The following is a 25,290-nucleotide window of genomic DNA, read 5'->3' as shown; positions in this document are numbered from 1 at the left end:
CAATCCGCATGCCCGGAAAGGCAAATCAGATTGACAAAATATGCCTGGCTAACATGGCCGAGAATGGAGCAGAAATGCGCGATTTTTGTCATAAGCTGGATCGCTTATCAGTTTGAGTTCTCATGCAATCGGGAGGCTCGCCCGTTCCACGGCAAGCGTGACAAAAGCAGACCGTTTGTGCACAGGAAAACAAAGCTTCTGCCACCCGCTGTCACCAAAGTCGCCCTCTCTCTCACGCTCCTCATCCCGCTAACGCCTTCGCATCCTCCTCTCGCCATGCCCGATCTCTTCAGCGTCCCCATCTTCTTCGTGCTCTTCCGTGAGACTACCGAGGCCGCCATTATTGTGTCCGTTCTGCTCACATTCCTGCGGCAAATGTTCGTGGACAACCCTGAGCTACTGAAGCGCTATCGCCGACAGGTACAGTCCAAGTCTTTGGCTGCTTCCCTTGCGCAACTGACGAACTGAACTGAGCACTTCAGGTATGGATCGGAACGTTGGCCGGTCTCCTGATTAGTGTCGCCATTGGTGCAGGTAATTGCCATATGTCCGCCCCTTTAGGTACAGAGCTATCACGACTAAAAAACACATTTCTTGGTATTAGCCTTCATTGCAGTCTGGTATATATATAAGCAGACCTATTGATATCCATAAAACGTACGTGTTCCTCCTTCACGTCTAGCTAACAAATCCTTATTATTCGTATTGCTAGGTACACCGTAGCATCCAACCTCTGGTAAGTTGTTGCTCTCTGCTCTGCTGTAGACTGCTATGGACTCAACGTCATGCTCTGGTAGGGAATCGAGCGAGAATATCTGGGAAGGCTGCTTCTCTCTTCTTGCCACGGTGCTCATCACCCTGATGGGTATCATGATGCTCAAATCCAACCGGATGCAGGAGAAGTGGCAGAAAAAGCTCTCGAAAAAAGTGAACGAGGAAAACCAGAAGGGCTTTGCTGGCCGTTACGCCTTCTTCCTGCTGCCCTTCATCACCGTGTTGCGTGAGGGGCTTGAGGCCGTCGTCTTTTTGGGCGGTGTAAGTCTTGGAGATGGATTCTCCGCGATGGGTTCGCTTGGTTCACTAACCTCTCCTCATAGATCTCCATTGGTGCTTCCGCAACCTCCATTCCTCTTGCCGCCATCTGCGGGATTATCGCTGGGGCCTTGGTTGGCTTCATCATCTACAAGTAGACTATTTAGCAGATTCTTTGGATACATTTTCCTCTCTCTCCTCACTCCCTTTTTTTTATGGGGTCTAGGACCGGAAATATTATGCGACTACACTGGTTCTTCATCATCTCAACCTACATCCTCTTTCTGATTGCCGCCGGCCTGTTCTCGCGTGCCATTGGCTTCTTCGAGAAGCACACTTGGGCTCTCGCTACCGGGGGCGGCGAGGCTGAAGAGGGAGGAGACCAAACTGGAACGTTCAATGTTTTGACCAATGTTTGGTAACGCCGCCCATCCCTCCTTTCGGGAGTCGATTGGGTTAGCTAGCTAACCACAACCCGTGTTTTCTAATGACAGGTATCTCACTTGCTGTAACCCTGAGGACTACAGCAATAACGGTGGGTGGGCCATTTTCAACTCCATCCTCGGCTGGAACAATATTGCCTCCGTCGGCACCATCACCGGCTATTGCCTGTATTGGGTGGTACTTTCCGTCGCACTGGTGATATTGAAGATCCGGCAACGTCGCCGTGACGCGAACGAGCATGCGTACGATTCGGTGGATACGGATATCAAGGAGAAAGAGGCTGAGCTTGAGGCTGAGGACCCAAAGCAGGACAAGCCAGGAGAAAGGGCGGAGGAGGTCGTGTAACTAAATCGCACGATTACACCTGGAGATTCCATCCCCAAGTCGGTGAAGGATTGTTATTATAATTTTTTTTTTCCTTTTTTATTATATAATTCTCCCGCTGTTATTTATAATATTTCACTTATAATTCAAAAGACCCATATAACTCTCCATTTTCAGTTTATTTTTTTATGCCAAACGTTGACCACGGGTTTCACTCGGTTAGATAGGATGAGAAAGAATGTATCTATGCTGTCAAAACTACTAAAACAGTCCAGATTGTGGTTTTGGAAAATTGCCTTGGATAGAAATTTGGTCTGATGCGATTCTGAAGGCTGGTAGGATCGCTATGGCGCAGTCATTTTCTTCATGTTGATATAGACGCGACCTCCGCATCTTGGATTTGTTCCCTCCTTTTCAAAAACCAACCCCACGAGACATACAATAAAGTCGCAAAGATGGTGGTAAGTGTTCGCGCAGGATGGATGAAGAGAGAGATGGATGGATGCGTGTGTGTGTCAAATTAGAGAGTTGGATGGATGGAGCATAAAACCCCTACTGGGTGTTGCTAATCCTGTTGAAATCAATCGGAGTGGCTCCAAATTTCTGGCGCATGATCGCATTCATCCTCATTCGATCCCCATTCCTCTCTCCTGAATTGCATGATCAGCCTGATCATGATTGATCTTGTGACTAATCTATATTTCTTCTCAGTTGGCCGTCGATCTCCTGAATCCCTCTGCTGAGCAAGAGAAGAACACTCACAAGCTTAAGCGGCTCGTACAGTCGCCCAACTCTTACTTCATGGACGTGAAGTGCCCTGGTAAGATCTCCTATTTCATGTTAACCAGTGCCTGTGGATGGAATTCTAATTGATTTTTGAATCCAGGCTGCTTCAACATTACCACTGTATTCAGCCATGCCCAAACTGTGGTTGTATGCGGCAGTTGCTCAACTGTTCTGTGCCAACCTACTGGTGGTCGTGCACGCCTCACAGAAGGTATTTCTTATATTTTAGTTTTGCTATTTCTTTTTACACTCTAATATCGCTCTCTTTTCCACCACTCCACTCTTTTAGGCTGCTCTTTCCGTCGGAAGATCAACTAAATTTGCCTTATTTTTTTTTCCCCTGTGTGAATATTTTTTTTTCTCTGCTCGATAGGGCATAATAAAAAAAATACATAATAATAATGGCTGTAGTTTCATAAAGAAGAGCAAATGGCACTATTTCATAATCAAACCTGGCGAAATCAAAGGCTGTGTTTGAAGATTTCCATCTTATATACGGACGCTGCTCTGTAGCCTCCGGAGGATATTCGTCCTCGGAATGTGAGCCATTGTGAGAAATACGCGGATCACATATAGAGGCCAAATTGCACTCTCTCTCTTCCTCCTCAGAGCCTAATCCGCAGTCACAAGTGAAAACACTTGTTAAATTTTGTCTGTCTACGGTACGCGAGCAACGGCGCTATAACCTCGAGATGATACGCACTGCATGTACGCACCTCCGCTCCACTTTTAGACCTCATACCCCCCTCTTCTCGCCAAAAACGGCCGCATGGCGTGCACGTTCACATTCCCTCAACCCCTTTGTTTCATTGTGCACGTCTTCAATACGGCCGTCGTCACTTCCTCTCCGGTTGCCTCGCATTTCCCCCTCACAAACCGGCCCTTTCTCTCGCCAGAACCCATTTTTTACCCCTCGCAGCTACACCACCGCATCCCCTATTTCATCCTCTCGGCCGATCGTAGGCTACTGGCTCCTCTTTAATGCAGGATCTACTTTTGGGATCGTCGTCTTGGGCGGGCTCACGCGCCTAACGGAGAGTGGACTGTCCATCACGGAGTGGAATCTCATCAAGGGAATGAAGCCCCCACGTTCGGAGGAGGAGTGGGAGGTTGAATTCGAAAAGTACAAGCAATTCCCTGAGTATAAAATGTGAGTTCAACTCGGATTACTAAATCCGATAGCTTCATGCATCTCTTTGCTTCGGCATGTTTCTCGGATTTGTCTGGATCTGCGCACTAATTCAGCATTGGATTCTTTGTAGCCTTAATCATCAAATGACATTGCCCGAATTCAAATCCATTTTCTATATGGAATGGGCCCATCGAATGTGGGGTCGCTTCATCGGAATCTCCTTCTTGTTGCCCGCCGTCTATTTCACCTATAAGGGCTACATGACTCCCGCCATCACTCGGCGGGCATGGGGGCTTGGCGCACTCATCGGCTTCCAAGGAGTCCTTGGATGGTACATGGTCAAGTCTGGACTAAAGGAGGAACTCATGACCACGCCCGGAGCGGTGCCACGTGTAAGTCCCTACCGGCTTGCCGCCCACTTAGGCACCGCATTCGTCATCTATGCGGGCTCCATAATGACCGGCCTGAAGGTGTTGCGGGACTGGAAGATCGCACAAGGAACCTTCCCCGCCGGCGTGACCACCGCATTGCAGAATCCACGCCTGGCCGTATTCCGGCGATCCGCCATCGGAACTGCCTTCTTGGTGTTTGCGACGGCTATTTCCGGAGCCTTTGTAGCTGGGCTAGACGCGGGTCTGATCTACAACGAGTTCCCCTATATGGGGGGTAGACTGATCCCCGACGACCTCTGGACTAAGGATTTTGCTCGCGAAGACGCCCTAGGAATGCTGCGGAACATCTTTGAAAATCCGACCACGGCCCAGTTCGACCACCGCGTCCTGGCCATCTCCACCTTCTCGGTCATCAGCTCACTCTGGCTGTATTCCCGGCGCTTGCCTCTGCCCCCAGGTGCCAGGCTCGCGGTCAATTCCCTCATGGGCGTGGCTTTACTCCAAGTTTCCCTTGGAATAGGGACGCTCTTGTTGATGGTTCCTACCGACCTGGCCGCCGCCCACCAGGCGGGAAGTCTGACCCTGTTAACGACCGCCCTTTGGCTGACCCACGCTATGAAGAGGATTCCAAAGTAGTCGCGATACGCCTCATTAAACAGAATAGAAATCCAATCTACTTTTGAGTTAAAGGATCTTTATCGATAACTTAAGGTTCTACCTTATTCTCCGAAACTCCAAAAGCATAAAAAATAGAATTGTATTTTTCTAGACTCCCTATGGATTTTGCTTGTGTGCCCTTGCACTCTCCACAAGGGGCGCAAGCTTTTAAACTGTGGGCTCTCAGCTTGAGATGGTAACCTAACCCATTTCACCTCTTGGAAAGCTTGCATTGCTACGAGATGCGCTATTTTCGACGCAAAACCTTCTCCCTCCTTTCTTCCGCCAATGAAAAATATCTAAACACAATACAATATGACAGCATGACACAAACGTCGATGCAGCCATCGTCGCTTGTGCCACAAGAGAAGAGAGGATATACGAGATAATACAAGAAATATATTTTCAATCCACTTCTTTATATAATTTTTAGCTGGTAGGATATCGTCTATTTTACTTTGTGTCTATTTCTCTATAAACCAGCAGTCCTTTCAAATATACACGTCTATCAAACCACCGGAATTCGCAGGTGTAGGTTATCCAACCCCGAGTGCAGTTTAATTTGGCATCCGAGCCGTGAAGTGTCTTCACGGAAAGGTGCATATTCCAGCATATCCTCCTCGTTCTCTATCATCATGTCAATCGAAATTAAAAAAAGGCTTCAGTATCCAAGTGTGCAAACACGAAAATTAATGGGTGCAGATATCCCTACCAGAGACGGGGGGCAAAAGCTGCATCTGCTCTGGTTTCACAATAACATGGCAGGTAGCGCATTCCTGGTTGCCTCCACACACACCTTCCAGTGGAATATCGTTCCGCTGCGCAACATCCAGCACACGCTCTCCCAAGCGTCCACTCACGATTCTCTCTTCGCCATTTGGAAACTCAAATATCACTCGGACCTCCTCCTCTTTTGTTGCCTGTGCACTTGAATGAAGCTGGTGGTGGCGATCTTTCGCAATCTGCTCCTGTTCTTCAGATGTGAGTCCTAGCCGGCCCCTCCACCGCTCCCACATCACCGTATTGCAATCCAGATGCTCGAGCAAGGCAGTGGCATCCTCTCGTGTATGAATAAGGCCATACCAGTCGCCTTGGGGATACACAATCGCATTCCCAGCATACCTATCATTATCATTATATGCATGGTCTTGGTTAATCCCCAGATAGTCGAGACTTCTTTCTACCATCCAACATTACTTGTGGCCCCCGATATGCGATACACCCCATACTTTCACATCCGGCCGGCCTTTCTGCCGGGCAATCTCGATCAAATTTTCCGCTAGCATTGTCCCGTAAACCCCACAACGGCAGTCTCGTGTCCCATGCACACACACGAACACATGAGTTCCCGAGATTTTCTCCGCCTTCTTGAGCAGTGTTGTGGGCGCCGTGGGATTGCGGATGTAGTCAGCGAGTGCCGGAAAATGGCGGGAAGAAATCTGTGGGAGCCGAAGCATGTTTGGAAAGAGTAGGAGATCTCTGGCTTCCTCATCCTCCGGCTCGGCCTGGCCAGCCTCGTTTGTAGATGGCATGACAAATGCGCGATTAACTTTGACACTTAATGATTTCATCACAGATCCCAGCTCCATAAGGTAACTATCGACAAGCTCCAGGCGACCTGGCCATGCCTCCGGGTTCTGCCCCGAGAGGACGAAGAGGTGGTGGCGGTGGAAGCCTACGGTTGCAGGGAGTTTGGAAGGATCGGATTCAAGCGGAGTAGTGTCATTGCCCTTTGAGGTTGAATAGAAGACGCGGGACTTTGCGAGAAGAAGGTTGAGGGACCGGAAGGAATACGACGAGGTGAAGTTCCGAGCAGGCGCCAATGGGACCCCAAGTCGGTACATGTTTGGAGCGAGCGCTCTTCTCTATTCCAGCACGTCGAGGGTTTAGGAGGAAAAAGGGGTGGCTCTGAAACTCGGTCTGATAATTTGCAGCGCAGCAATCTCCTAGTTATTTTACGTTTCCGAAAAAGCTGCTGGATGATTTCATCGGACGCAGGACCGAATAGAAGGTAAAGCAACTTTCTATGTTCTCCCATCACAAGAACCCTAAACTAGGCCTCGTGAAAGTTAAATTAAGGCCGGACGATGGTTAGCCTACAAAAACAGGGAACAAATATTGGCGGGTTAGAGTTTTGGCCTTCATCATGTTGGTTGCTCGCACTGCCAAAGACATGGTCCGCGTACCTCAATAGTCATGTGCGATGGTGTATGTGATGTAATATCCAAATAAATTACATAAATACCCACGAAAAAATTGAATTGTGCACATTTTTGTTTCCAGTCCTAGCCCGAAACACGACCTTACCCTCCCCTCGCTCGCTTCCCAACAGTTTTTTCTGTCCCCATTCCATTGCGAGTCTTTTCCATCAACACCTCCTCCCCACTTGAGCCCATCCGAACTCATTCATAATGTGCTCTCGGCCTCGCCCCACTCTGGTGCACACCTGGAAAGTGTCCTGCGAGCTCTGTCAAGAATGGCTGCCGAACCATAAGACCACTTGCCCGCGGTATGGCCTCCATCCGGATCAGTGGCCGCCCACATAAACGCCGGCTCACTTGTGCTCCGGACATCTTCCTTCCTCATTAATCGTGGTATTCGGTTTCCACGCTGGTTTTACAATTTTTTTTTTATCTCTCATATTGACTATGTTGTACAGCTCTTGTTTTTTTGTTCTTTTTTTTTAATATCGTTGGCGATGTTGTTTTGATACTGTTGTTCTTGTTGCAATTATCATTCGTTCTGCTGTAGAGAACAAACCATCCATGTTTTATTAACTGTCTTTTTCTTTTTCTTTTTTATCTTTGCTACCCTTAGGACCATTCATATCATTATCGCTGTCATCCATTATTTTTTTTTTTTGTTCTATTTCTCATACTACACCATTAAACGGGCAGATATTTGTTGCAAACATCTTTCAAACACGACGTCCCAACCTTAAATGTGAGAGCGGCATCCATCTTGAGTTTTCCCCATATGCGGAATGGGATGGGGAAAAGTAGCTAGTGTGTCAATGTGCATATGGGCCGAATAGGCTTTTATTTCCCCTCTTTCTCCTCTCGCCGGAATCACATTTCAACCACAGCATAAAATCTCTCAAACCTAAAACTAGGTGACATCTAACCTAACCTAATCTTGACGTCACCCCCTTTCACCAAAACTAACTAGGAAAGGGGGCACCTTCGACTTCAAGATTGTCTCCGAGCGGCCGAGTCTAACTGATCTTCCAGAACAACCCTTCGATCACCACCAATCAAGCTTAGCCATGGGACGCAATCGCAACAGATCCGAGCGCCGCGTGATCATCGCATCCAACTCCAGCAATGCTCCTGCTTCATCTCTCAGCGATCGGTAAGATTTCTTTCTTGCTTTTGAGATCTCCATCAGAAAGCTAGAGGCGTGATCGGTTATGATGCTTTGTATGAAGTCATGTGGTGTATGCACATAGAATCTCACTCACTTTTCCTACTTCTCGGTGAATTCCCTTAGATTCCGGAAAGTACAAGAGGAGCGTAGCAAGAAGCAGCCGCAACCGTCTCAACTGCAGCAGAAGCAGAAGCTTCCTTTAGCGGCCCGAGTCTCTACCAAATTGCAGCCTCCGAAGAAGGTGCCCATCACTCAACGCCTGGGAAAGTCCAATTCCACCTCCTCCGCCTCCGCCTCCTCCTCCCCAGTCGTGAAGAAAGAGAGTGTACTAAGAAGGATTCAAAAGAATTCCGGAGGAGCAGGTGTAGCGAAGCGCAAGGCAAAGGCGAGCAAGAAAGTGACCGCTGCAGCCACCACCACTACCGCCTCCACCACTTCCAAGAAAGTAAAGGAGGCCACGAAGCAGTTGATCAAGAGTGCTGGCGCAAAAAAGGCATTGACTGTTGGGCGAGGTATTGGGCGAAAGCGCGTTCGCCGTGCAAAAAAATTGGCCACTAAAGAGAAGCGCCCGCCCGTCCCCTCCGCAGAAGCGCTGGACAGTGAGCTTGACCAGTACATGAAGGATGCACAAGCCGCGCAAGCAAAACTACTGGGGGAAAGCGGGGTGCAGGATTATATGATAGACGACGTCTAACTCACACTTGGGATGTATATTTTTTTTTTATTAGTGCAGATTCTATGGACTTTTTTCTTTTTCTCTTTGCAATTATTTCGACTTTATTATTATTTTTTTTTTTTTTGCGTGTTTGGATTTCTGTCCAGAATACCTGTTTTAATGTTTATTATTTTTTTTTTAAAAAAATCAATCATTCAATCCATCCACTGAACCAACAATCAATTAATATTAATATGTTTCAACGCCAACCCTATTCTCAAACCATTATTAAATAGGACCACGTGGATGTGTTCTAATTACACCCATTTTAGTATCGCCGGTGCCGTCGCTCTCGGCCCCTGCTTCTGGATCTGCTTCGCTTTCTCGCTCTTTTATACCTCTCTCTACTCTGCGATCTAGAGCGTGAGCGGCGACGTGATTCGTAGCGTCTAGTGTGGCGATGCCGAGAAGATCGGGAAGGAGATCTGGAGAGGGATCTTGTACGGGACCTGGAGCGGGAATAATGGCGACGGCGAGGAGATCGCGAGCGAGATCTCGAGCGGGATAAAGAGCGTAAATGGGAGTGGCGACAAGGCGATCGTGATCGCGAGATTGAGCGGGATCTAGACCGGGAGTAGGTGCGTCGGCGGGGAGATCGTGAGCTTGAGCGAGACTTGGATCGTGGGCGTGTGTGGCGGCGAGAGGATCGAGAGCGTGAAATGGACCGAGATCGAGACCTCGAGTGAAAGTGTCGGCGAGGAGAAAAAGTGTGGGAGCGCGAGCGGGATTTCGATCTTGATCGAGATCGAGACCGAGATCTGGAGCGCGAATGAGAGCGTGAGTGGCTTTGTGCATGGGAGGATCGCTGGGAACTAGATGACGATAGAGATTAGCCCAAGCGTCCCTACTAGGAAAAGTTGAATTTACCTTTGCCCTGATGAGGGTGGACGTAAGGGAGCTGGGGCGAATCTTGCTGAACTCTTCTCAAGAGAGGTAGGGTGCGAGGATTTCCTTTCCACGTCATCCTTTCTCGCATGCTCCGGTTTTCTTCTCCCAAACACGTCAACTTCCTCGCCTCTGTCCCCGTTGTATGCATACGGATCCTGTCCTCTCTCCCCCGGCATCCATGCCTCCGTTTCATTACTGAGTCTCTCGAGCCTCTGATCCTGTGCACGCTGTTGCTTCTTTTGCTCGTCCGAGGCGATCTGCTGGTTGAGCCCCTGTCGCATTCGGAGCCGGAGTTTCTCGAGAGGGGTCAGCTTTTTGGTGGCACTGGCGCCGGCCGACGGAGCGGAAGACGGTTTCGATTGAGGTCCTGAAGCATTCTGCTTTCTCTTGAATTCCTCCTCTCTCTCCGCCTCCAACCGCTCGTGGTCCCCGACGGAGGCGGTGGAGGGAGTGTCGCTCGACCCAAATTCCAAAATGAATTCTTCCTTGGCGTCCTCCTCGCCACCATCCTCGCTCTCGTTCCCGTTTTCATCCGACTCACTCTCACTCTCTGTTCTAGCGTAGTCGCCATAGGCCTCATAGGTAGGGCTATCACGAGACGAGTACCGACTTCCTCCTTCGGACGTTCTCCTAGCTCTCCGCCTCGCCCTCCTCCTCTCACTCCTCTTCCCCTGTTTTGGTCGCCGGGCTTCCTCGTCCGCCTTCAAGTCGCAAAGTTTCTCCTCCAACTCACGCTTTGCCACCCGTAGCAAACGAAAGTAGTTCCTGATCCCATATTTGGAGGCAAGCGCGTTAAGAACAGCGCGCTCTTTCTCGGAGAGATCGTCGATATACTGGAGGATATCTTCTTCCTTCAGCAGCTGCATCTCGTCCTCTTCCTCCTCCGTCAACTCAGATTGTTTTTTGTCGTCGTTCTTGGAGGTAGTCCCATAGTCATACGCGATCCCATGCGCCTGCTTTTTGGGGTCGAGCGACGAGAGAAGCGCCTTGTGTCGCGCCAAAAGATTGGTCCACTCGGCATCCACCTCATTCAGCCTCTGTTCTTCCGAGACTACACCATCATATCAATGAATTAAAAGCAAAATGAACGTTTAAGTGATTCTGTTCTGCATATGACCAAGAAAAAGGGATGGCATTTACTTTCAAGTCGGTCGGCCTCGACTAAATCGCGGTATCGCTCGAACTGTAGCTCGTTCATTATTTCGCGCTCATCCTCGGGAAGAGGAGGCGGGCGCGATGAGGGAGTTGGAGGTAGGAAATCGAGGAGTGCGCGGGCGTCGAAGCGATCAATACGCGTGGTGTTGTCCCCTTGCCACTTCATCCTTCACGACCGTAATGAAGAGACAAGATGGAGCAGAGATACAGAGGAAAAAGAGGGGAAGGAGAGGGAATAATAGAAGCAGAAAAGAAAGAGTTGTGAATAACACTGAAATCAAGACACGTAATGGTCCACTTTATGCAAAGATGCCAAAATTACGAGAGGATAATCCCTACAGATTCTCATTGTTTTCCATGAAATAGAACGACTCGGCATCCGGATGCAAGCGGGTTTTGCGGCCTATGATTCTGAGAAGCTGGCTTGGATCGCCAAGCTGAGATTCATAGTAGGCCTTGCGACGCTCCGCTCGCTTCTTGTGGTCGACCATGAGCTCCTTGATCTAATTAGCGATGGAGGCGGTTAGGTGGTGCCGGAGAAGATAAAGGACCCGTTGGGCCAAGGACCTACCTTCTTCTCTTGCTGACGTGCGGCATGCCACATGATTGCTCAGTCACCATCGATTCTCGAACAATTTCACACAAAAATAGCTTGTTCTGTCCTGTGTTCCGCTATCCTGGACTGTTATATTTTATTATGTTGAGGGCAGCAATGTTCGATTGCATTTTTTCGTTTTTACAACACAAAAGAAAACCCCATAAGAAATCAAAGAAAGCAAGTGAAACAACTAATAAGGAAGATTAGGAGTGAAAAATAAGGTAGAAATTGTGTATGGAAAGCAGTAAAATGATTAAATGCAAGTATATAAAGAAAAAAAAATATTTTTTTGACTTGATTCTTATAGAGTTGGATATTAAATCACTGCAAATGAGATAGGTAACAAAGCGAAAAGGAGGTGAAAAAAAAATACGAGTATAACATCACTAATGGAACAGAAAAAAAAAAGAACATAGGAGGCACAACATCGGTTTGGCAATGACTAAGATGAAGGCGACGGCGTCTCTCGGAATTTATCCTGCCAAGTCCCAATGCCGCTTCCTCCCATTGTGGGACTCCACAGATCTCCACTATTGCCAGCGAATTTCCCATTGTTCAGCAGGGAGGGAACCCTCCCAAAGCCCGGGCTATTCAGGCTGCCTGTGGATGGAGCTGCATTGGCATCCATATTGGAAGAAGACTGAGTTGCCACCCCGAGAGAGTGAGCGACGTAGCAAGCGCGCATCAATTGGTGCCATTGCTGTTGCTGCTGCTGCTGTGCCTGCGCTTGCTGCTGAAGTTGCTGCAACTGATGCAACTGGACCAGCTGTTGTTGCTGTCTCAGTAGTGCAAGCTCCTCCCCCATTGCCCCCGTAGGCAAGATCCTCAAATTTCCATTTCCCTTCTCCTTACCCCCTCCTTGTGGCTTCTGACGCTGCAGTTTACTATGAATTCTTTTCCCGTAGGGTGTGTTTCGAATTCCTGGCAAGAGTGGGCGTACGCATTCCACCAACAACTCTCTCTGGGTTGGGTCTGCTCGCTCCAAGGCCGTCTGCACGACGTAGTTCCCGTAGGGATCGTGGAGAAGACGTTCGATTTTTTCAGGATCAAGGAGTTCTGCAATGAGAAGGCGACGTGTTTCAGGGTCTGCAACACGGATGCACTAAAGTGGAAGGATTTGGTCAATGAAAATTCCCATTATCACCATGTGGGTCATGGGCTGGCCTTGTACCTTTTCTATCGCATTCGAGCTAAACTTCTGCACCGAGAGGGTGGATATGTGTCCAACAAATTGCCTTATAAGGGCCTCGGAAAACATCCGCCGCTCGCCTAGGTCTAGTATGTATTGCACCACATAGTTGCCATAGGCATCCTGGGAGAGTACAAGCGCATGCTTCGTCACTTGCGCTGCAAGCTGCGCCTAGTGGGTGGATCAAAAGAGACGGGTTAGCTTGTGCTCGTCTGCATCAGAAAGAGAGAACCCAACACGAACCTTTTGGATGGAAGAAGCATGATCGAAACACCGCTGCAGTACACAGCAACCGTGTCTATGTGTCGCCACCTCGACGCACTGTTCACATACGGCGTCATAGATAAACTGGTTTTCCTCGGAAGTGAAATGGTTCAAGCACTTTTGTATGACGTGATTGCCGTTGAGGTCTTTTATCAGGGTGACAACGTTGCCGCGCAGCGCCATAATCACGATTCTCACCTAGAAGACGCAAATGATCAGCATACATTGCCCCATGGAGAGAAGAGCAGGAGTGGAAATCGCAATATACTTGATGGGGATGGGTCAGATTCTCGATCATGCGTTGCACGGCCCGAGTTCCGTGGAGGTGGAGGGAGATTGACACGAGTTCGGGAGCAACAGCCAAGGCCAGCATCGTGCGTTGCTCGTCGTTCGCGTGTTCGAACAATCTCTGGCAGAGATAATTCCCAAACGGGTCTAAATAAATAAATAAATAATAACCATCATTAACACGGTCCACATGGGGAATGAGGGAGTCAGTAAAGCAACCGACCTGTCATCAATTCGATCATATGCGCATACACTTCCTTCACGATAAAGGCAATAGCAGCTGGGTCGCCATCCTCTATCTTATTCTGAAGGAATCGGCAGCCATACTGATCCCTTCCGAGAGCGACCACTTGCCCAGCCAAAGATTCAAGCGACATGACTCCTCCCCCTTTGATGCCACGCGGAGAAGGAGGCTCTTGCCTGTAGGATGCTACGGGCGTTGGCGGCCCCCAGTATAATTGCTGCGAGTTGGCGGGATGGAGCCAGAGATTCTGGTCAAGGATGGGAGTTCGTTGCTGCCACACATCATCGACTTCCTTCTCGTCATGCAGAGAGGTTGGCGTGGAGACGCTGGATGATGGGGTGGGCAGATCACGGTAGCTGGAAGGGAGGGCATTCACGTTCATGTTGATTTTGGTACAGAGGTGGAGGGGGAGGAGGGGGGGAAAGAGGGTAATGATACAGTGCCTTGAGGAGCTCTGGGATGTATTAGTATTCTATCGAGGGCTAAAGAGGAAGGCAGAGAATGGGCTGGCCGGAATCTTGACGATGTGCGAGGAAACGAGAGGAAGAGCGGTGGGTTTTGAAGGGGGTCGAGGGGAACTTGGCGTGAATAAACGAGAAAAATTCAATTTCAGGCTTCCATAAACAGGGTTAATTAAAACCTATTTCTCGAACCTGGAAACGGTCAATGAGAAGAAGGGTGGCTCTAGTCTGAGCTTCATTGTTTGTGCACAACAACAGAGTACATGCCTCGATGCTTTGTAACCGCGGCTGCGATTCGCAGAAAGTCGGAGGGGGAGCTGGCAGCAGCAAGAACAGAATGAACATAAAAAAAAAACTCATAACAAATCAAAGCAACTACACGCAGATAAATAAATTAGAGAAATTACAGGTAAGCTGCAAGAGACGGGGAGAACAAAACGAATTGACAAAGAGGCTCTAGCTTGGCGCAAAGACCCAGGAGCATCCCTTGTCGGGAAAACACGACGCGTCGAGCGGCAAGGGCATCCCCACTGGCGCCAGAGACGTCGATGCAGCGATTTACATTATCGTTTACTTGCCCGGGATTCCCTTGCAACCGGGACTGCCCAGCCGCTGGCCCATATAAAACAGATGGTTCTTCCATTTGAAGTAGGGATAAATGGACTTTGAACAATACCGAGAATCGGACGGCAAGCACTGCAACATGTCTCCCCTCTCGTTAGCCACCCAAATCTCCGTTCCAGCCTGCCTCCACCCCAACGCCGCCGGCGGCCTGTGGGGGATCGGATCCCGCTCTTGGACCACAAACTTGGCCACAATGGGCAGTTGCTTGACGTAATCTGCAAAGAGCTGGTTCCCAACGCGTGGCTGGCCAAAGGTGTGGAGCCGGATCTGATTCGGCTTCACCCGCAGCTGCGGGAAGTAGCTATATATATCGACCACGTGTAGAATGGCAAGGGCCGCCCCCAGGCTGTGGCCGGTGACCAGTACCGTGTACTTAGGGTATCGCTGCACCAGCAAAGATAGCAACGTTATGACGCCTTCACGTGCCTCATTGTACGCTAGCTGAAATCCCCGGTGCACCAGCACGCCGCTGCCGACTCGGCCGTGGAAAACCATGGATATTTTCACGTCGTCTAAAAAATTGACGATGGTGCTCGACCCACCCCATCCGACGATAATGGTTTCGGCCTGCTCATCATACGCCACGTAGCCGTTGACATCGTGTACGTGTGTCAAGAAGTGGCCAAAAAACTTCATGTTTGGAAAATAGTCGCATTTTTTACCGCATCCAAACCCGTGGTCCCCGAAATCCCGGCAAAACCCTATCGAGGCGAGCATGGAGACCAGATGGAATGCTTCCCTCTCTCTTTCGTTCAGCCAATAATAAGGCGACGTCGTCGGGATGTTGCGAATCGTTTCCAACGTTTTCTTGATATCATGAGTCGTGTTTTTAGCTCGGTGCTCAATGATTTGCTCCTCTATGACCACGTATTCTACTGGCGGCCTTGTCCCAGTCCCCTTATTCTTGGTTTCTGCAGCTAGGGCGACTCTTGTACGAGATAAATAGGAGAGGCAGTGGAGATAAAAGATAGCGGAGAGAAGTAGAAAAGAGGGGAGAGCCTTCATATTAATATCCTAGAACAATCGAATGTCAACGTCAGCCTGGGAGGCTAATGTTGGAGAGACCATCAATGGCGTGTACTGGCGGTGAAGGAATCAGGTAGTTCTCACTAGCTAACTGTAAAAGAACCAAAGAAATCCAACTTGGCCATATAATACGATAGATGGCATTTGTTGACTATTCTAGAAGAGATAGCAGCAATAAACTCTCAAGACTAGGGTATGGATCATCGATCGTGTGAGTTTGAATCTCACAAGCCACTGTTGCCATAATGGTGGATTTTGTAGTAAGTTCTATTTTACATTTGCCCCCTTGTAACCTAGGGCCGATCCACAATAATACCAGTTTCGTGTTATTTGGCTCGATTTTGGCTAGGGCATGATCCTGGGAGACTATGTATTGCTTCGCTATCTTTCATTACGTCAATCACGAGCGTTGGCAGCTGATTTGAAACCTGCATATTGCCCCAAGTTTCGACAAGTAGGTTAATCATAAAGAAACTACAGGAGCCCGTTGATATGCAAAGAGGATGAGCAACTAAAAAATTAATGACTATATTTTAAGGAATAAAACTGGGTTTATGAATACATCAAGCGATCACGGAATCCAAAAATGGGGACTATATTCAAGCCAATCTCTCGCTTGTGGATGCGTGAAAGACACCAACTTCTTTACTATCCCTCTTTCTCTACGTAGCCAGCACAGCCTTTCCTACCAAACTGAAGATCAAGGAAATTCATATGATCGTCCACATTATATCTGCTGATTCCCCGCGAACACTGTATTGAATTATCATTCAAACACTGGACCATATCTCCGTTCTGATTCAACGCCCATACCTCGCTTCCGCTCGGGTGCCAGAGGAGCGGGGAGATCGGTACATGTGGCACCGGATCCAGCTTATATACTACTCGCTTCGCGTAGATAGGAAGCTGCTTTATATAATCCGAGAACACCTTGTTCCCTATCCGGGGTTGCTCAAACGTGACAAGCTGAAGTCCATAGGGGGAATTGTGGAACTCAGAAAAGGTGCGATACAAGTCCGCGGCGTTCAGAGTAGCCAACGCACCCCCCAGACTGTGGCCGGTGATCAATAGTCGGAAATAAGGATATTCCTTTAGTACGGGAAGGATCAACCTAAGCATAGGCCCTCGTGCTTCTTCATAGGCTTCCTGGAAGCCCATATGGACAAAGGCTCCATAGGAAGCTTCACTGTATTTAATCGGCATTATCTTTGCATTTTCTATCCAGTTTTGTTCGGACACGGACCCGCCCCACGCAACGACGATCACTTGTGCTTCTTTGTCGTACGCCACGTATCCGTTGATATCATACCGCGGGGTCAGGAAATGCCCGGCCAGAGTCATGTTTGGGAATTCCTTGCATCGCTCCCCGCATTCGAATGCGGTCGTGGAAAAATTTCGGCAGTACCCGATCGCACACAGTTTGGCAATACTGCGAAAAGCATCCACTTCTTCGTCTTTGATGGGGTAATAATCTTGATCCAAAGGTATCTTCACCATTCTATTCAGAGCCTCCCTCAATGAAGTGGAGGAGGAATTGTGCACGCTGGTTTCGTTCAGCTTCTTAGTGGGGCTCTTCGATGTAAGGAATTGCGCAAGGGTATAGACAGGCGGGAGGGGTGCGTCAGGATCTGGATTGTATCGAATAAGTTCATTAAGAGCTCGCTCGGCAAAATTCCGGACACCATTGAAGACCCGCTTCTCAATCGAAATGGATTGAATCGAGGTGAAGAGAACAAGAAGAATGAAAGCCCATCGTGCGGACGAAAAGAGACGAAACGCACTCATCATTATTATTAGAGGATCTTGGCAATGGCTCGCTCGCACCTTATTGCATATATATTAGGCCCCAAGCTTGAATGCGGCAAATTTAGTTTCCTTAGACGGAATTTCGTCACCGAGTTTGGCATTAATATGACCCTAGTAGATTCGAATGGTTTCTGGGTAGTCTAATTTCATTTGAGTTTTCATTTTCAAGAACAAAATTACACGGCAAACCTCGGCCCTATTCAGCTTGATATCAAAACTTATTCGATGTGAGCTTTATTTTCTTTCCAGCTCAAATAGGATAACGTTGGCTAGGCTATCCATCACAGAGGTCGTAGAGGGGTCTTGATATGCATGAAAAAAATCAAGCAATCTATATAACTCCGTTTATATTCCGTAGAACAGCAGGGTAGAAATTCCTCGTGTTCCTGGAGAATCCTTTACAGAATTGCGTGAAATTTATTGCCATGAAGGTCTGATCTTCTTTGATCTAGACCTACTCTAATCCAGTGGAGACCCTCGTGCTTAGAACTGAAATGGGGGATCAATCTTGATCTTTATTTCGAGAAATATGTTAAACTTCTCCTGAAAACGGGCCACATAAAATAAATAATTAACAAGAATGAAAAATGAGATGTTATAAAGTGGGAATGGGCTGACGATTCCGATGAATAAGAGAAGGAAGGTTATATGGGTAAATGAAAGGAAAAAATGTAATGTAAAATATAGCAAAAAAAAACAAACGAATAGATTATACAGGAAAGCTATTGTGACTGTTAGTTATTAACATGCTCATAACCTTTCGGTTTATAGGGTTTCCGAACCACCCTGAGTAATAGTAGTTCCGAATGGCGAGCAAGAATAGCATTTTCCTTTGATACTGATCCACCCATAGGCCGCTTCGTATCAGGATGGGGTGCAATACCTTCAATTGCAAAATTGATCGAGCCATATCGCACAAAATGCCCAAGTCGTACGGAGTATTGCATCCGATTGAAATATATACCCCACAGTAGCCGCAGCTCTCAAGTTGATTCCTGCGTTGTGAACCTCCATTAAGCAGATAATATCCCACTGATCTCGCGAAGGGGTCGCTGTGTCGGTAATTCCCTCAATTGTATTCTCTCTCAAGGAATAGCCCGGGCGTTTAAGTAAATTCGCGGGTATTGGATATTTCGGAATCGATTGAACAGAGGGTTTAGTTGGTTTAGTGAGAGGATAAACAAAGGAAAGGGAAGGGTGAAAGAGAATGAATTGTATTCAAAGGACATAATATTATTCCTACTAAATGCTAGATAAAAAAAACCAAAAATGGGCAAGAGAAAAGCAGAGTAGGGACGTTAGAAAAGGAGTGAGAGGGGAAGATTAGAAGGAGAGTTAGGAAAGTTAAAAATAAACAGTGTTATGGAAGAGGGGGAAGTAAAGGAGAGGTGGGAAAGAAGAGATGAAGGATTGGGGTTGAGCCCAAAAAAAAATGGGAGAGTCCCAATATATAATTGTACTTTATCGTCAACTTAATCGTGTTTTTACTCCTTAGTTTTTTTTATATGCTTGTTTCATTGTGGCAAATTCAGCATGGAGTATTCCAAGTATGAAAGGTGTGCAATTGAAAATAAAAACGATGATATTTTTCAAAAAAGAGCCAAATCCTCATTAGCAAAATTTATCGTGAAATCCGAAATGCTTGTTATAAGAATGGAAAATAGCAAACACGGTGTTTTATGCCATGCAATACCCCATTAGCAAAAGAAGAACCCCGGGGTCTTATTCCAAAGACCGGTTTTCAAACCAAAATATTGCTATTTTAACGACCCACGAAACCTGGAGTCACCTATTATGGTTCATCCGCAATGCATGTTCTCAAATGCCCTTCAAGAAAACTGCGGGAAACTCCTTGGATTCTATCACTTACCATCTGGAGGTGGAGTGAACTGCTCATTCAAACAATATCTAAAACCAAATTGTGGGGGGAACAGTGAAAAAATCTGGCACTTATCATATTATACATATTTACAAAAGTACGAGTAAAACATCTTTTGTAAGGAGTAGAGGTTGAAAAATAAACCTCAATAGGGCATACCTGACTAGACGGTCAGTCAGATATGCCTTAATAAGTTCACTCGACTACCCGCACCATATAGTTTTTTTATGTATAGACTCAAATCCCACTGCAATGGGAATCTCCACAGAATCGGTAGGAGGAACCAAGGGTTTCTAAAGCATTCTGCATTGACGAAAGGAGGTTCTATGTCCACATGATTCAAGGCCGTTCAAATGCGTAATGCATTTCAAGTGTCTGGATACACATATCCATCCTCTATAAACCAGCAAGGCCTATAAGGTGTATTTATCAGGGGGGGGTGCTTGGAGTGATGTCAATGTGCCATAGAGGTCCATCCACAAACAAGAGGGATGAGGTCGAAAGCTGATAGGCAGAGGTGGTTAATATCATCAGTGGATAATGAGCAGGGCTGGTTCCGTTGGTCAAAGACTTGTAGCATTCGCCTAGGAGCAACCGTTCTTACCCATTCTCACTCCAATATAAGTCAGATGGTCGATGGATTTGTGATCCTTTTTCCCCCTTGAACAGAGCAACGATTCTTCTGGCAGGCATTGCACCGCGCCTTCCGTCGAGCCCTGGAACCAAACCTCAGTTCCGCTTTGGTACCATTGAGATTCCCTAAGTCGAGGCATGTGTGGAACCGGATCGTACTGCTGCACCACGCGCTTTGGGTTGATGGGAAGACTGGCAATGTACCTGGCAAATGGCTTGTTGCCAATGCGAGGTTGTCCGAGGGTGACAAGCTGAACTCTACTCGACAATCCCATTGACGGCGGAAAGGAACGATATACATCTGCAGCGCAAAGTGTGGCAAGTGCTGACCCAAAGCTGTGGCCAGTGACAACGATTTGGAAATGGGGATATTGCTTTAGCACTAATCTAACTGCATCTAGAATAACGCCACGCGCCTCCGTATACGCTTGCTGAAATCCCCTATGGACTGTTGCTTTTTCTCCTGCACTGCTGTATGCAATGGGTCTCGACTTTGCAACTTGCACCCAATTCTTCCATGAAATAGCGCCACTGAATCCGATGGCAATAGTCCTGGCAACTCTATCATAGGCGACATACCCATTGACATCGTAGCGCCGGGTCGAGAACTGACGAACTAGCTTCAGAGTTTGAAAGTATTTGCAGTTCTTACCACACTCAAACGTCTCTCTACTAATATTTCTACAGAAGCCTATCGATGCAAGTTGAGCAACGCGATGAAAGGCCTCCATTTCCTGCTCGTTGAGCCAATAATAGTCTAGATTTGAGGGAAGATTCCGAATCACATCGACCATACATCCTAAATCCATCGTGACATTGCAATTGACTCTAGCGTCATCTAGGGCACCACCTTCTCCCCTTGTAGCAGCGGGAACTGCGGCTTTCGATGCTTGTATACTCGCCTTATCTGCTAGGAGTCTGCTGCTTTTCTCCAAGCTGGATCCGTGGTGGCGATTGATGCTGGGGACATGAGTTTCCTTTATTCTGATCGGTGGTGCTCCAAAGGATTGGAGAGCATTTAGAAGCAAAAATAAAAAAAACAAGATTGAAAATGCAATAGGAGCCACACCCATTGCTATAGGCCCACTAGAACAAAAGAAGAGCAAACTCCCGAAGAGCGTGAGAAAAGAAATGAATAAAAGACGTTGCCTCTATATACCTTGTAACCACCCATATTCTCTTTTGAAGTCCTTATGCTAATGCGGAATCCGCCACCCACAACTAACCAACACCTCATCGGTGGATGGGGCATCTTGGATGCTAGCTACTGGACTTGGTCTGGCCATAGGAGGCATTTCGAATCATGCTGAAAAAGCCACCTCCACCAAAGATATTTTGCATAGAATTTGCAACCCCCAAAGTTGGAGAATTGTGGCCGGAGGAAGCCAGAAACTAGGTCTTCCCTCTAAAGCAGTTTGGCTCGGTGAAACCAAGATTAGATAGGTAGATTCTGGAGTGGCAGATCCATATGGAGGGAGGATTCGAGATGAAGTAGGCAAAATGGAAAACCAGCGTAGGGCGGGGTGGCACGGAGACCATGTTCTTGGAATTTTGGCCTTGGCTCGCATCGTTGGTGGGGTTCGATCACCCAAAGACATATCGCCATGGCGGCCTCCTCCAATCTCAGGGAATCTTTCACGGGCACTCTTGGCCCGATTCATATGGCTTGAACGGATAACTTTCAGAGGTTAAACTTAACCTCATTCGGTGATACAACGTGGTAGAGTACTTGGCCCAGAAGCTCGACAACACAACTCCGACAGGAATTTGGGGCCAAAAGATCGCAACATGCTCAGGCACGTTTCTCGGGTTTTAGAACCCTTTTGCAAACTCCTCCCGTATATTAAGTCCAGCGTGTTTGCCTTCTCGACCTTGCCCATGTCCTCGGCATTCCGACTTCTTCGTCTCTTCTTCCCCGTAAACTGATGAAGGCCTCTCGCATCGTTCTTCTTGCCCTCTTCGCTAACGTGGCTCGCGCTGTGCCCATGGCCAAGCGCATGCAGCCCGAAGCTCCCAAGCTCACCATTCCTCTGGAGTTTCGCCCTCTAGAGTGGGGAGACTTCTCCATCATTCAGACCACTGACACACATGGATTTTTGCCCGGCCATCTCACGGAGGCCAATTATGCGGGCGATTGGGGAGATTTTACATCCTTTGTAGAGCATATGAAAGTCAGTAGAGCACACGCACTCATTTTCCACGTAGAACAACTGTACTAATGCTGTGGAGGTGTGCTGTTTTTTTCGTAGGAAAAATCGCGGGAATTGAAGAAAGATTTGTTTGTCATCGACACAGGTGACCTGCACGACGGTAATGGATTCGCTGACGCCTCAGAAGTCAGCGGGACGCAAAGTGATCCTCTTTTCTTCAATATCCCATACGACGCCCTTACTATTGGTAGGCTACAGCACTGCCTTGATAATGCTTACAAAAGATATCAATCATGAGAATAACAATGCTATCTGTAGGCAACCACGAACTCTACGATCCATTGATCGCTGAGCAAGTATTCAAGAACTTTGCTCCCAAATGGGAAGGCAGATATCTCACGTCCAATGTCCATTTCAAAAACCCCGAAACCAACGAGACCACCCCCATTGGCAGCCAGTTCTTGCAATACAAGGGTGAGTTTGGTACCAAGGCTCTTGTGTTTGGCTTTCTCTTCAACTTCAAGTCATTTGCCAACAACACCGTGGTCCTGAGCGTGGAGGAGACGGTGAAGCAGCCCTGGTTCACCCAAGCCCTGCAGGAAGCCAACGACACCAATCTGATCATCATCAATGGCCATATCCCGATCCGCGGGCCCGAGTTTGGCATCATTCATAAGGCGATCCGTGCCGTCCACCCAACCAAGCCAATTGTCATGCTCGCCGGCCATTCTCACGTCCGTGACTTTGCGTTCTACGACGCCCATGCAGTCGCTCTGCAGTCCGGACGCTACATGGAAACAGTGGGCTGGCTTTCTATCAATGGGCTGAACGAGACGGACATGGCCAAGAACCTGACGGTGAAACGGCTGTACCTGGACAACAACCGTCCAACCTACATCCACTACACGAACACCACGGAAGAAACCTTCGATACGAAGAACGGCAAACAGATCACAGAAGACATTCTGCGGATCCGCAACAAGCTCAACACCACCTTTGTGCTCGGGTGTGTCCCCCAGGTAAAACCCATCGGTTAGAAAAACCGGATCCTCAGAAGCGCTTACCCTATCCCGAAACCATCTTCTACCTTCGTGTTAGGACTACTATCTCACCCGAGTTCCCGTAGACGATGCAAACTCCCTCTACAAGATGCTTTCCACTGAACTGCTCCCCAAGACCATTGTCAATGCATCGCGCCCCAACCCTCCGCTTGCTGTGCTGAGCACTGGTTCTCAGCGCTTTGACCTGTTCAAGGGTAAATTCACCAACAACGAGCTCTACACCACCTCTCCATTCAAGAACAAGTGGCGCTACGTGCCAGATGTGGATGGCGCGGTGGGCCCGAACCTCCTCGCCAAGCTCAACGCCGTCCAGGCCTTCCACAAACGAGGTGAGGCAGACAACCTTGGCTACGTCACCAAGGATGATCTCAACGGAGAAGGGGATGCCGTGAAGCACACGCCGGTGCCCTTCATCAAGCTCCCGAACTACATCGCCTCGCCCGCCCCCACGGCCCAAAAGATTGACGTCGTCTATCCCGACTACAACGAGCGGGACGTGTTGAATGCGCTGACTAGCCTGGCGGGCCGCAATTATACCAAGGCGGATACGCAGCTGTATTTGCAGGATTTGACTACCAACACCATGTGGAAGGAATTCGTGGTGAAGCACTGGAACACCAACAACTGCTAGAATCGATTGAAATGCACACTCCCCTAGTTATCCTTATTTATCCCTATATACCTAAATCTTAATTGTTTATTGTGTACATCCAAGTCGCCTTTGGCTCTCTCCACTTCAACCTCTATTTAGATATCGATATCGCTTGAAACCACTCATATTTGACATGAAAGACTGGCAATAGTAATTTGTTTGATTAAATGGAAAAAGAGCGGAATTAAAGATTCGGATGCAAGGTGGCGAATGCTTCGATCTCAGAGGGTCTTCTCCGTTGAAAGAGATTGAAGGAATAGAATAGTATTCATCCCACCAAAAAATAGAGGGAGAGATAGTTGAAATTTTATTCAAAAGGAAAAGGTTACTAGTACAGGTATTTCAGGAACTAGAAAAGCTTTAGAAATCCTATCCTCACTCACAATCATGAGAACTAAAATAACAACGCAGTGATGGGGCTCACCGCTTGAGTTCAGAGTTTTGGCCGCAGGGTTTGGCAGAAGCTGAGATAGGGCAAGTCAAGGTAATAGGCGATGTGCTCAAGTCGATCGCACCCAAAAAACTAAAGTCAAAAATTGAATAAGAAAGGTGGTCCATAGCGCGACCGGCCCGAGGCCACCAAACATTGAACCTACCATCTCCTCGTGCTCCTCCCCCGCCTTACTCACCCACATAGTGGGGGAACCAAATGCACCCTTTTTCAATGCTTCGTCAGTAACCTTCTTCAACTGCGATTTTACTTCGGCGCTTTGGGCCGCTTGCATGAGCTTGGAGGCCCTATCCTTGCCCAAGAACGCAATGCATTCTTCAACGACTTCGGGGGTGCCGATGTCGGCGTCCTTGGTGAAATAAGCATTCTAATAGAGATGAAGAAACACGTGGTTTAGATAGGTATAGGGACACTATCAGGTTGGAAAATAAAATCGATCTACAAATAAGCTCTTGGTTGCCTGCAGTAGACCTTCTTCATCTTTCTGCATCTTCAGTGCAGTCAGCACGCGCATAGGTAAGAGCGTTTGTGCTGGGAAAATGCTTGGAGTCGAATAGGGGAGTTTGTACATTTCGGTATAATGTTTAATATCATATTTCATCTAGTATTATGTAAGGCAATAGGTTGAATCGTGAATGCTCCTCCCATTCAACAAAAGGCTCATGCTTACCATATAATTTGCTTTTGCAGGAATCGTGGCAGGCGGTTGATTTCCCGATCCCTGTCCATCATCCATTTAGTCTCGAGTTTCAACAATAGAAATTCGCCTTTCCTTGTTACCTGCATGATGCCACCTAAGAAGAACGGGATCTTCTCGAACACAACGTTGGTCCAGATTTGTTCATACCTGCAAAAAAAGGCGTGAGGTTTAGAGGAGGAGCAGCATTCCCACAATAGAGGCTAATGCGTATACCTGAGCAGTTGGTTAAAACAGAAGTACGAGAAAGGCGAGACAACGTCATAATAAATCCGAATAGTTGCTTGGGGTGCCATGCTGGAAGAATTTACCTTGAGTAATTTCAATTCAAGACCATGGAGAGAACAGTTTTCAACACGTGAAGAAAAATTAATAT

The 25,290-nt window shown here is 47.8% G+C and overlaps 13 protein-coding genes across 13 annotated transcripts; 5 read left to right on the top strand and 8 right to left on the bottom strand.

Moving 5' to 3' along the window:
• Positions 1-63: 63 nt before the first annotated feature.
• VTP21DRAFT_5047 (uncharacterized protein) lies at positions 64-1,821 on the top strand (the record flags this gene model as incomplete). Its single annotated transcript, XM_069395526.1, has 8 exons — positions 64-420; positions 483-534; positions 605-620; positions 713-736; positions 798-1,035; positions 1,098-1,186; positions 1,259-1,450; positions 1,527-1,821. 8 exons carry the CDS (start codon positions 64-66, stop codon positions 1,819-1,821), a joined length of 1,263 nt encoding a protein of 420 aa, XP_069248663.1.
• Positions 1,822-2,255: 434 nt separating this feature from the next.
• On the top strand, positions 2,256-2,904 carry VTP21DRAFT_5046 (40S ribosomal protein eS27; the record flags this gene model as incomplete). Its single annotated transcript, XM_069395525.1, has 4 exons — positions 2,256-2,261; positions 2,512-2,620; positions 2,687-2,797; positions 2,876-2,904. The coding sequence occupies 4 exons, from the start codon at positions 2,256-2,258 to the stop codon at positions 2,902-2,904; spliced, it is 255 nt and encodes an 84-aa protein (XP_069248662.1).
• Positions 2,905-3,278: 374 nt separating this feature from the next.
• Positions 3,279-4,746, top strand: VTP21DRAFT_5045 (uncharacterized protein; the record flags this gene model as incomplete). Its single annotated transcript, XM_069395524.1, has 2 exons — positions 3,279-3,736; positions 3,849-4,746. 2 exons carry the CDS (start codon positions 3,279-3,281, stop codon positions 4,744-4,746), a joined length of 1,356 nt encoding a protein of 451 aa, XP_069248661.1.
• Positions 4,747-5,275: 529 nt separating this feature from the next.
• On the bottom strand, positions 5,276-6,611 carry VTP21DRAFT_5044 (uncharacterized protein; the record flags this gene model as incomplete). Its single annotated transcript, XM_069395523.1, has 3 exons — positions 5,276-5,394; positions 5,480-5,889; positions 5,965-6,611. The coding sequence occupies 3 exons, from the start codon at positions 6,609-6,611 to the stop codon at positions 5,276-5,278; spliced, it is 1,176 nt and encodes a 391-aa protein (XP_069248660.1).
• A 1,421-nt stretch (positions 6,612-8,032) lies between these two features.
• Positions 8,033-8,827, top strand: VTP21DRAFT_5043 (uncharacterized protein; the record flags this gene model as incomplete). The annotated part of the gene is made up of 2 exons (XM_069395522.1): positions 8,033-8,118; positions 8,257-8,827. The coding sequence occupies 2 exons, from the start codon at positions 8,033-8,035 to the stop codon at positions 8,825-8,827; spliced, it is 657 nt and encodes a 218-aa protein (XP_069248659.1).
• Positions 8,828-9,076: 249 nt separating this feature from the next.
• VTP21DRAFT_5042 (uncharacterized protein) lies at positions 9,077-11,057 on the bottom strand (the record flags this gene model as incomplete). The annotated part of the gene is made up of 3 exons (XM_069395521.1): positions 9,077-9,660; positions 9,738-10,787; positions 10,877-11,057. The coding sequence occupies 3 exons, from the start codon at positions 11,055-11,057 to the stop codon at positions 9,077-9,079; spliced, it is 1,815 nt and encodes a 604-aa protein (XP_069248658.1).
• Positions 11,058-11,226: 169 nt separating this feature from the next.
• VTP21DRAFT_5041 (uncharacterized protein) lies at positions 11,227-11,495 on the bottom strand (the record flags this gene model as incomplete). Its single annotated transcript, XM_069395520.1, has 2 exons — positions 11,227-11,394; positions 11,463-11,495. The coding sequence occupies 2 exons, from the start codon at positions 11,493-11,495 to the stop codon at positions 11,227-11,229; spliced, it is 201 nt and encodes a 66-aa protein (XP_069248657.1).
• Positions 11,496-11,931: 436 nt separating this feature from the next.
• VTP21DRAFT_5040 (uncharacterized protein) lies at positions 11,932-13,856 on the bottom strand (the record flags this gene model as incomplete). Its single annotated transcript, XM_069395519.1, has 5 exons — positions 11,932-12,591; positions 12,661-12,849; positions 12,922-13,140; positions 13,211-13,377; positions 13,454-13,856. 5 exons carry the CDS (start codon positions 13,854-13,856, stop codon positions 11,932-11,934), a joined length of 1,638 nt encoding a protein of 545 aa, XP_069248656.1.
• A 649-nt stretch (positions 13,857-14,505) lies between these two features.
• On the bottom strand, positions 14,506-15,564 carry VTP21DRAFT_5039 (uncharacterized protein; the record flags this gene model as incomplete). The annotated part of the gene is made up of 1 exon (XM_069395517.1): positions 14,506-15,564. One exon carries the CDS (start codon positions 15,562-15,564, stop codon positions 14,506-14,508), a length of 1,059 nt encoding a protein of 352 aa, XP_069248655.1.
• Positions 15,565-16,233: 669 nt separating this feature from the next.
• VTP21DRAFT_5038 (uncharacterized protein) lies at positions 16,234-17,373 on the bottom strand (the record flags this gene model as incomplete). Its single annotated transcript, XM_069395516.1, has 1 exon — positions 16,234-17,373. The coding sequence occupies one exon, from the start codon at positions 17,371-17,373 to the stop codon at positions 16,234-16,236; it is 1,140 nt and encodes a 379-aa protein (XP_069248654.1).
• A 2,351-nt stretch (positions 17,374-19,724) lies between these two features.
• Positions 19,725-21,155, bottom strand: VTP21DRAFT_5037 (uncharacterized protein; the record flags this gene model as incomplete). Its single annotated transcript, XM_069395515.1, has 4 exons — positions 19,725-19,774; positions 19,875-20,887; positions 20,973-20,989; positions 21,063-21,155. 4 exons carry the CDS (start codon positions 21,153-21,155, stop codon positions 19,725-19,727), a joined length of 1,173 nt encoding a protein of 390 aa, XP_069248653.1.
• A 248-nt stretch (positions 21,156-21,403) lies between these two features.
• On the top strand, positions 21,404-23,745 carry VTP21DRAFT_5036 (uncharacterized protein; the record flags this gene model as incomplete). Its single annotated transcript, XM_069395514.1, has 5 exons — positions 21,404-21,590; positions 21,752-22,074; positions 22,153-22,300; positions 22,372-23,072; positions 23,152-23,745. The coding sequence occupies 5 exons, from the start codon at positions 21,404-21,406 to the stop codon at positions 23,743-23,745; spliced, it is 1,953 nt and encodes a 650-aa protein (XP_069248652.1).
• Positions 23,746-24,199: 454 nt separating this feature from the next.
• Positions 24,200-25,210, bottom strand: VTP21DRAFT_5035 (uncharacterized protein; the record flags this gene model as incomplete). The annotated part of the gene is made up of 6 exons (XM_069395513.1): positions 24,200-24,289; positions 24,363-24,584; positions 24,660-24,818; positions 24,888-24,938; positions 24,998-25,064; positions 25,131-25,210. 6 exons carry the CDS (start codon positions 25,208-25,210, stop codon positions 24,200-24,202), a joined length of 669 nt encoding a protein of 222 aa, XP_069248651.1.
• Between the last annotated feature and the right edge of the window lie 80 nt (positions 25,211-25,290).

This window comes from Calcarisporiella thermophila (genome assembly GCF_041956535.1).
Source record: "Calcarisporiella thermophila strain CBS 279.70 unplaced genomic scaffold VTP21scaffold_20, whole genome shotgun sequence".
Classification (NCBI taxonomy): Eukaryota; Fungi; Calcarisporiellomycota; class Calcarisporiellomycetes; order Calcarisporiellales; family Calcarisporiellaceae; genus Calcarisporiella; species Calcarisporiella thermophila.
This window is presented reverse-complemented; position numbering and strand designations above follow the sequence as displayed.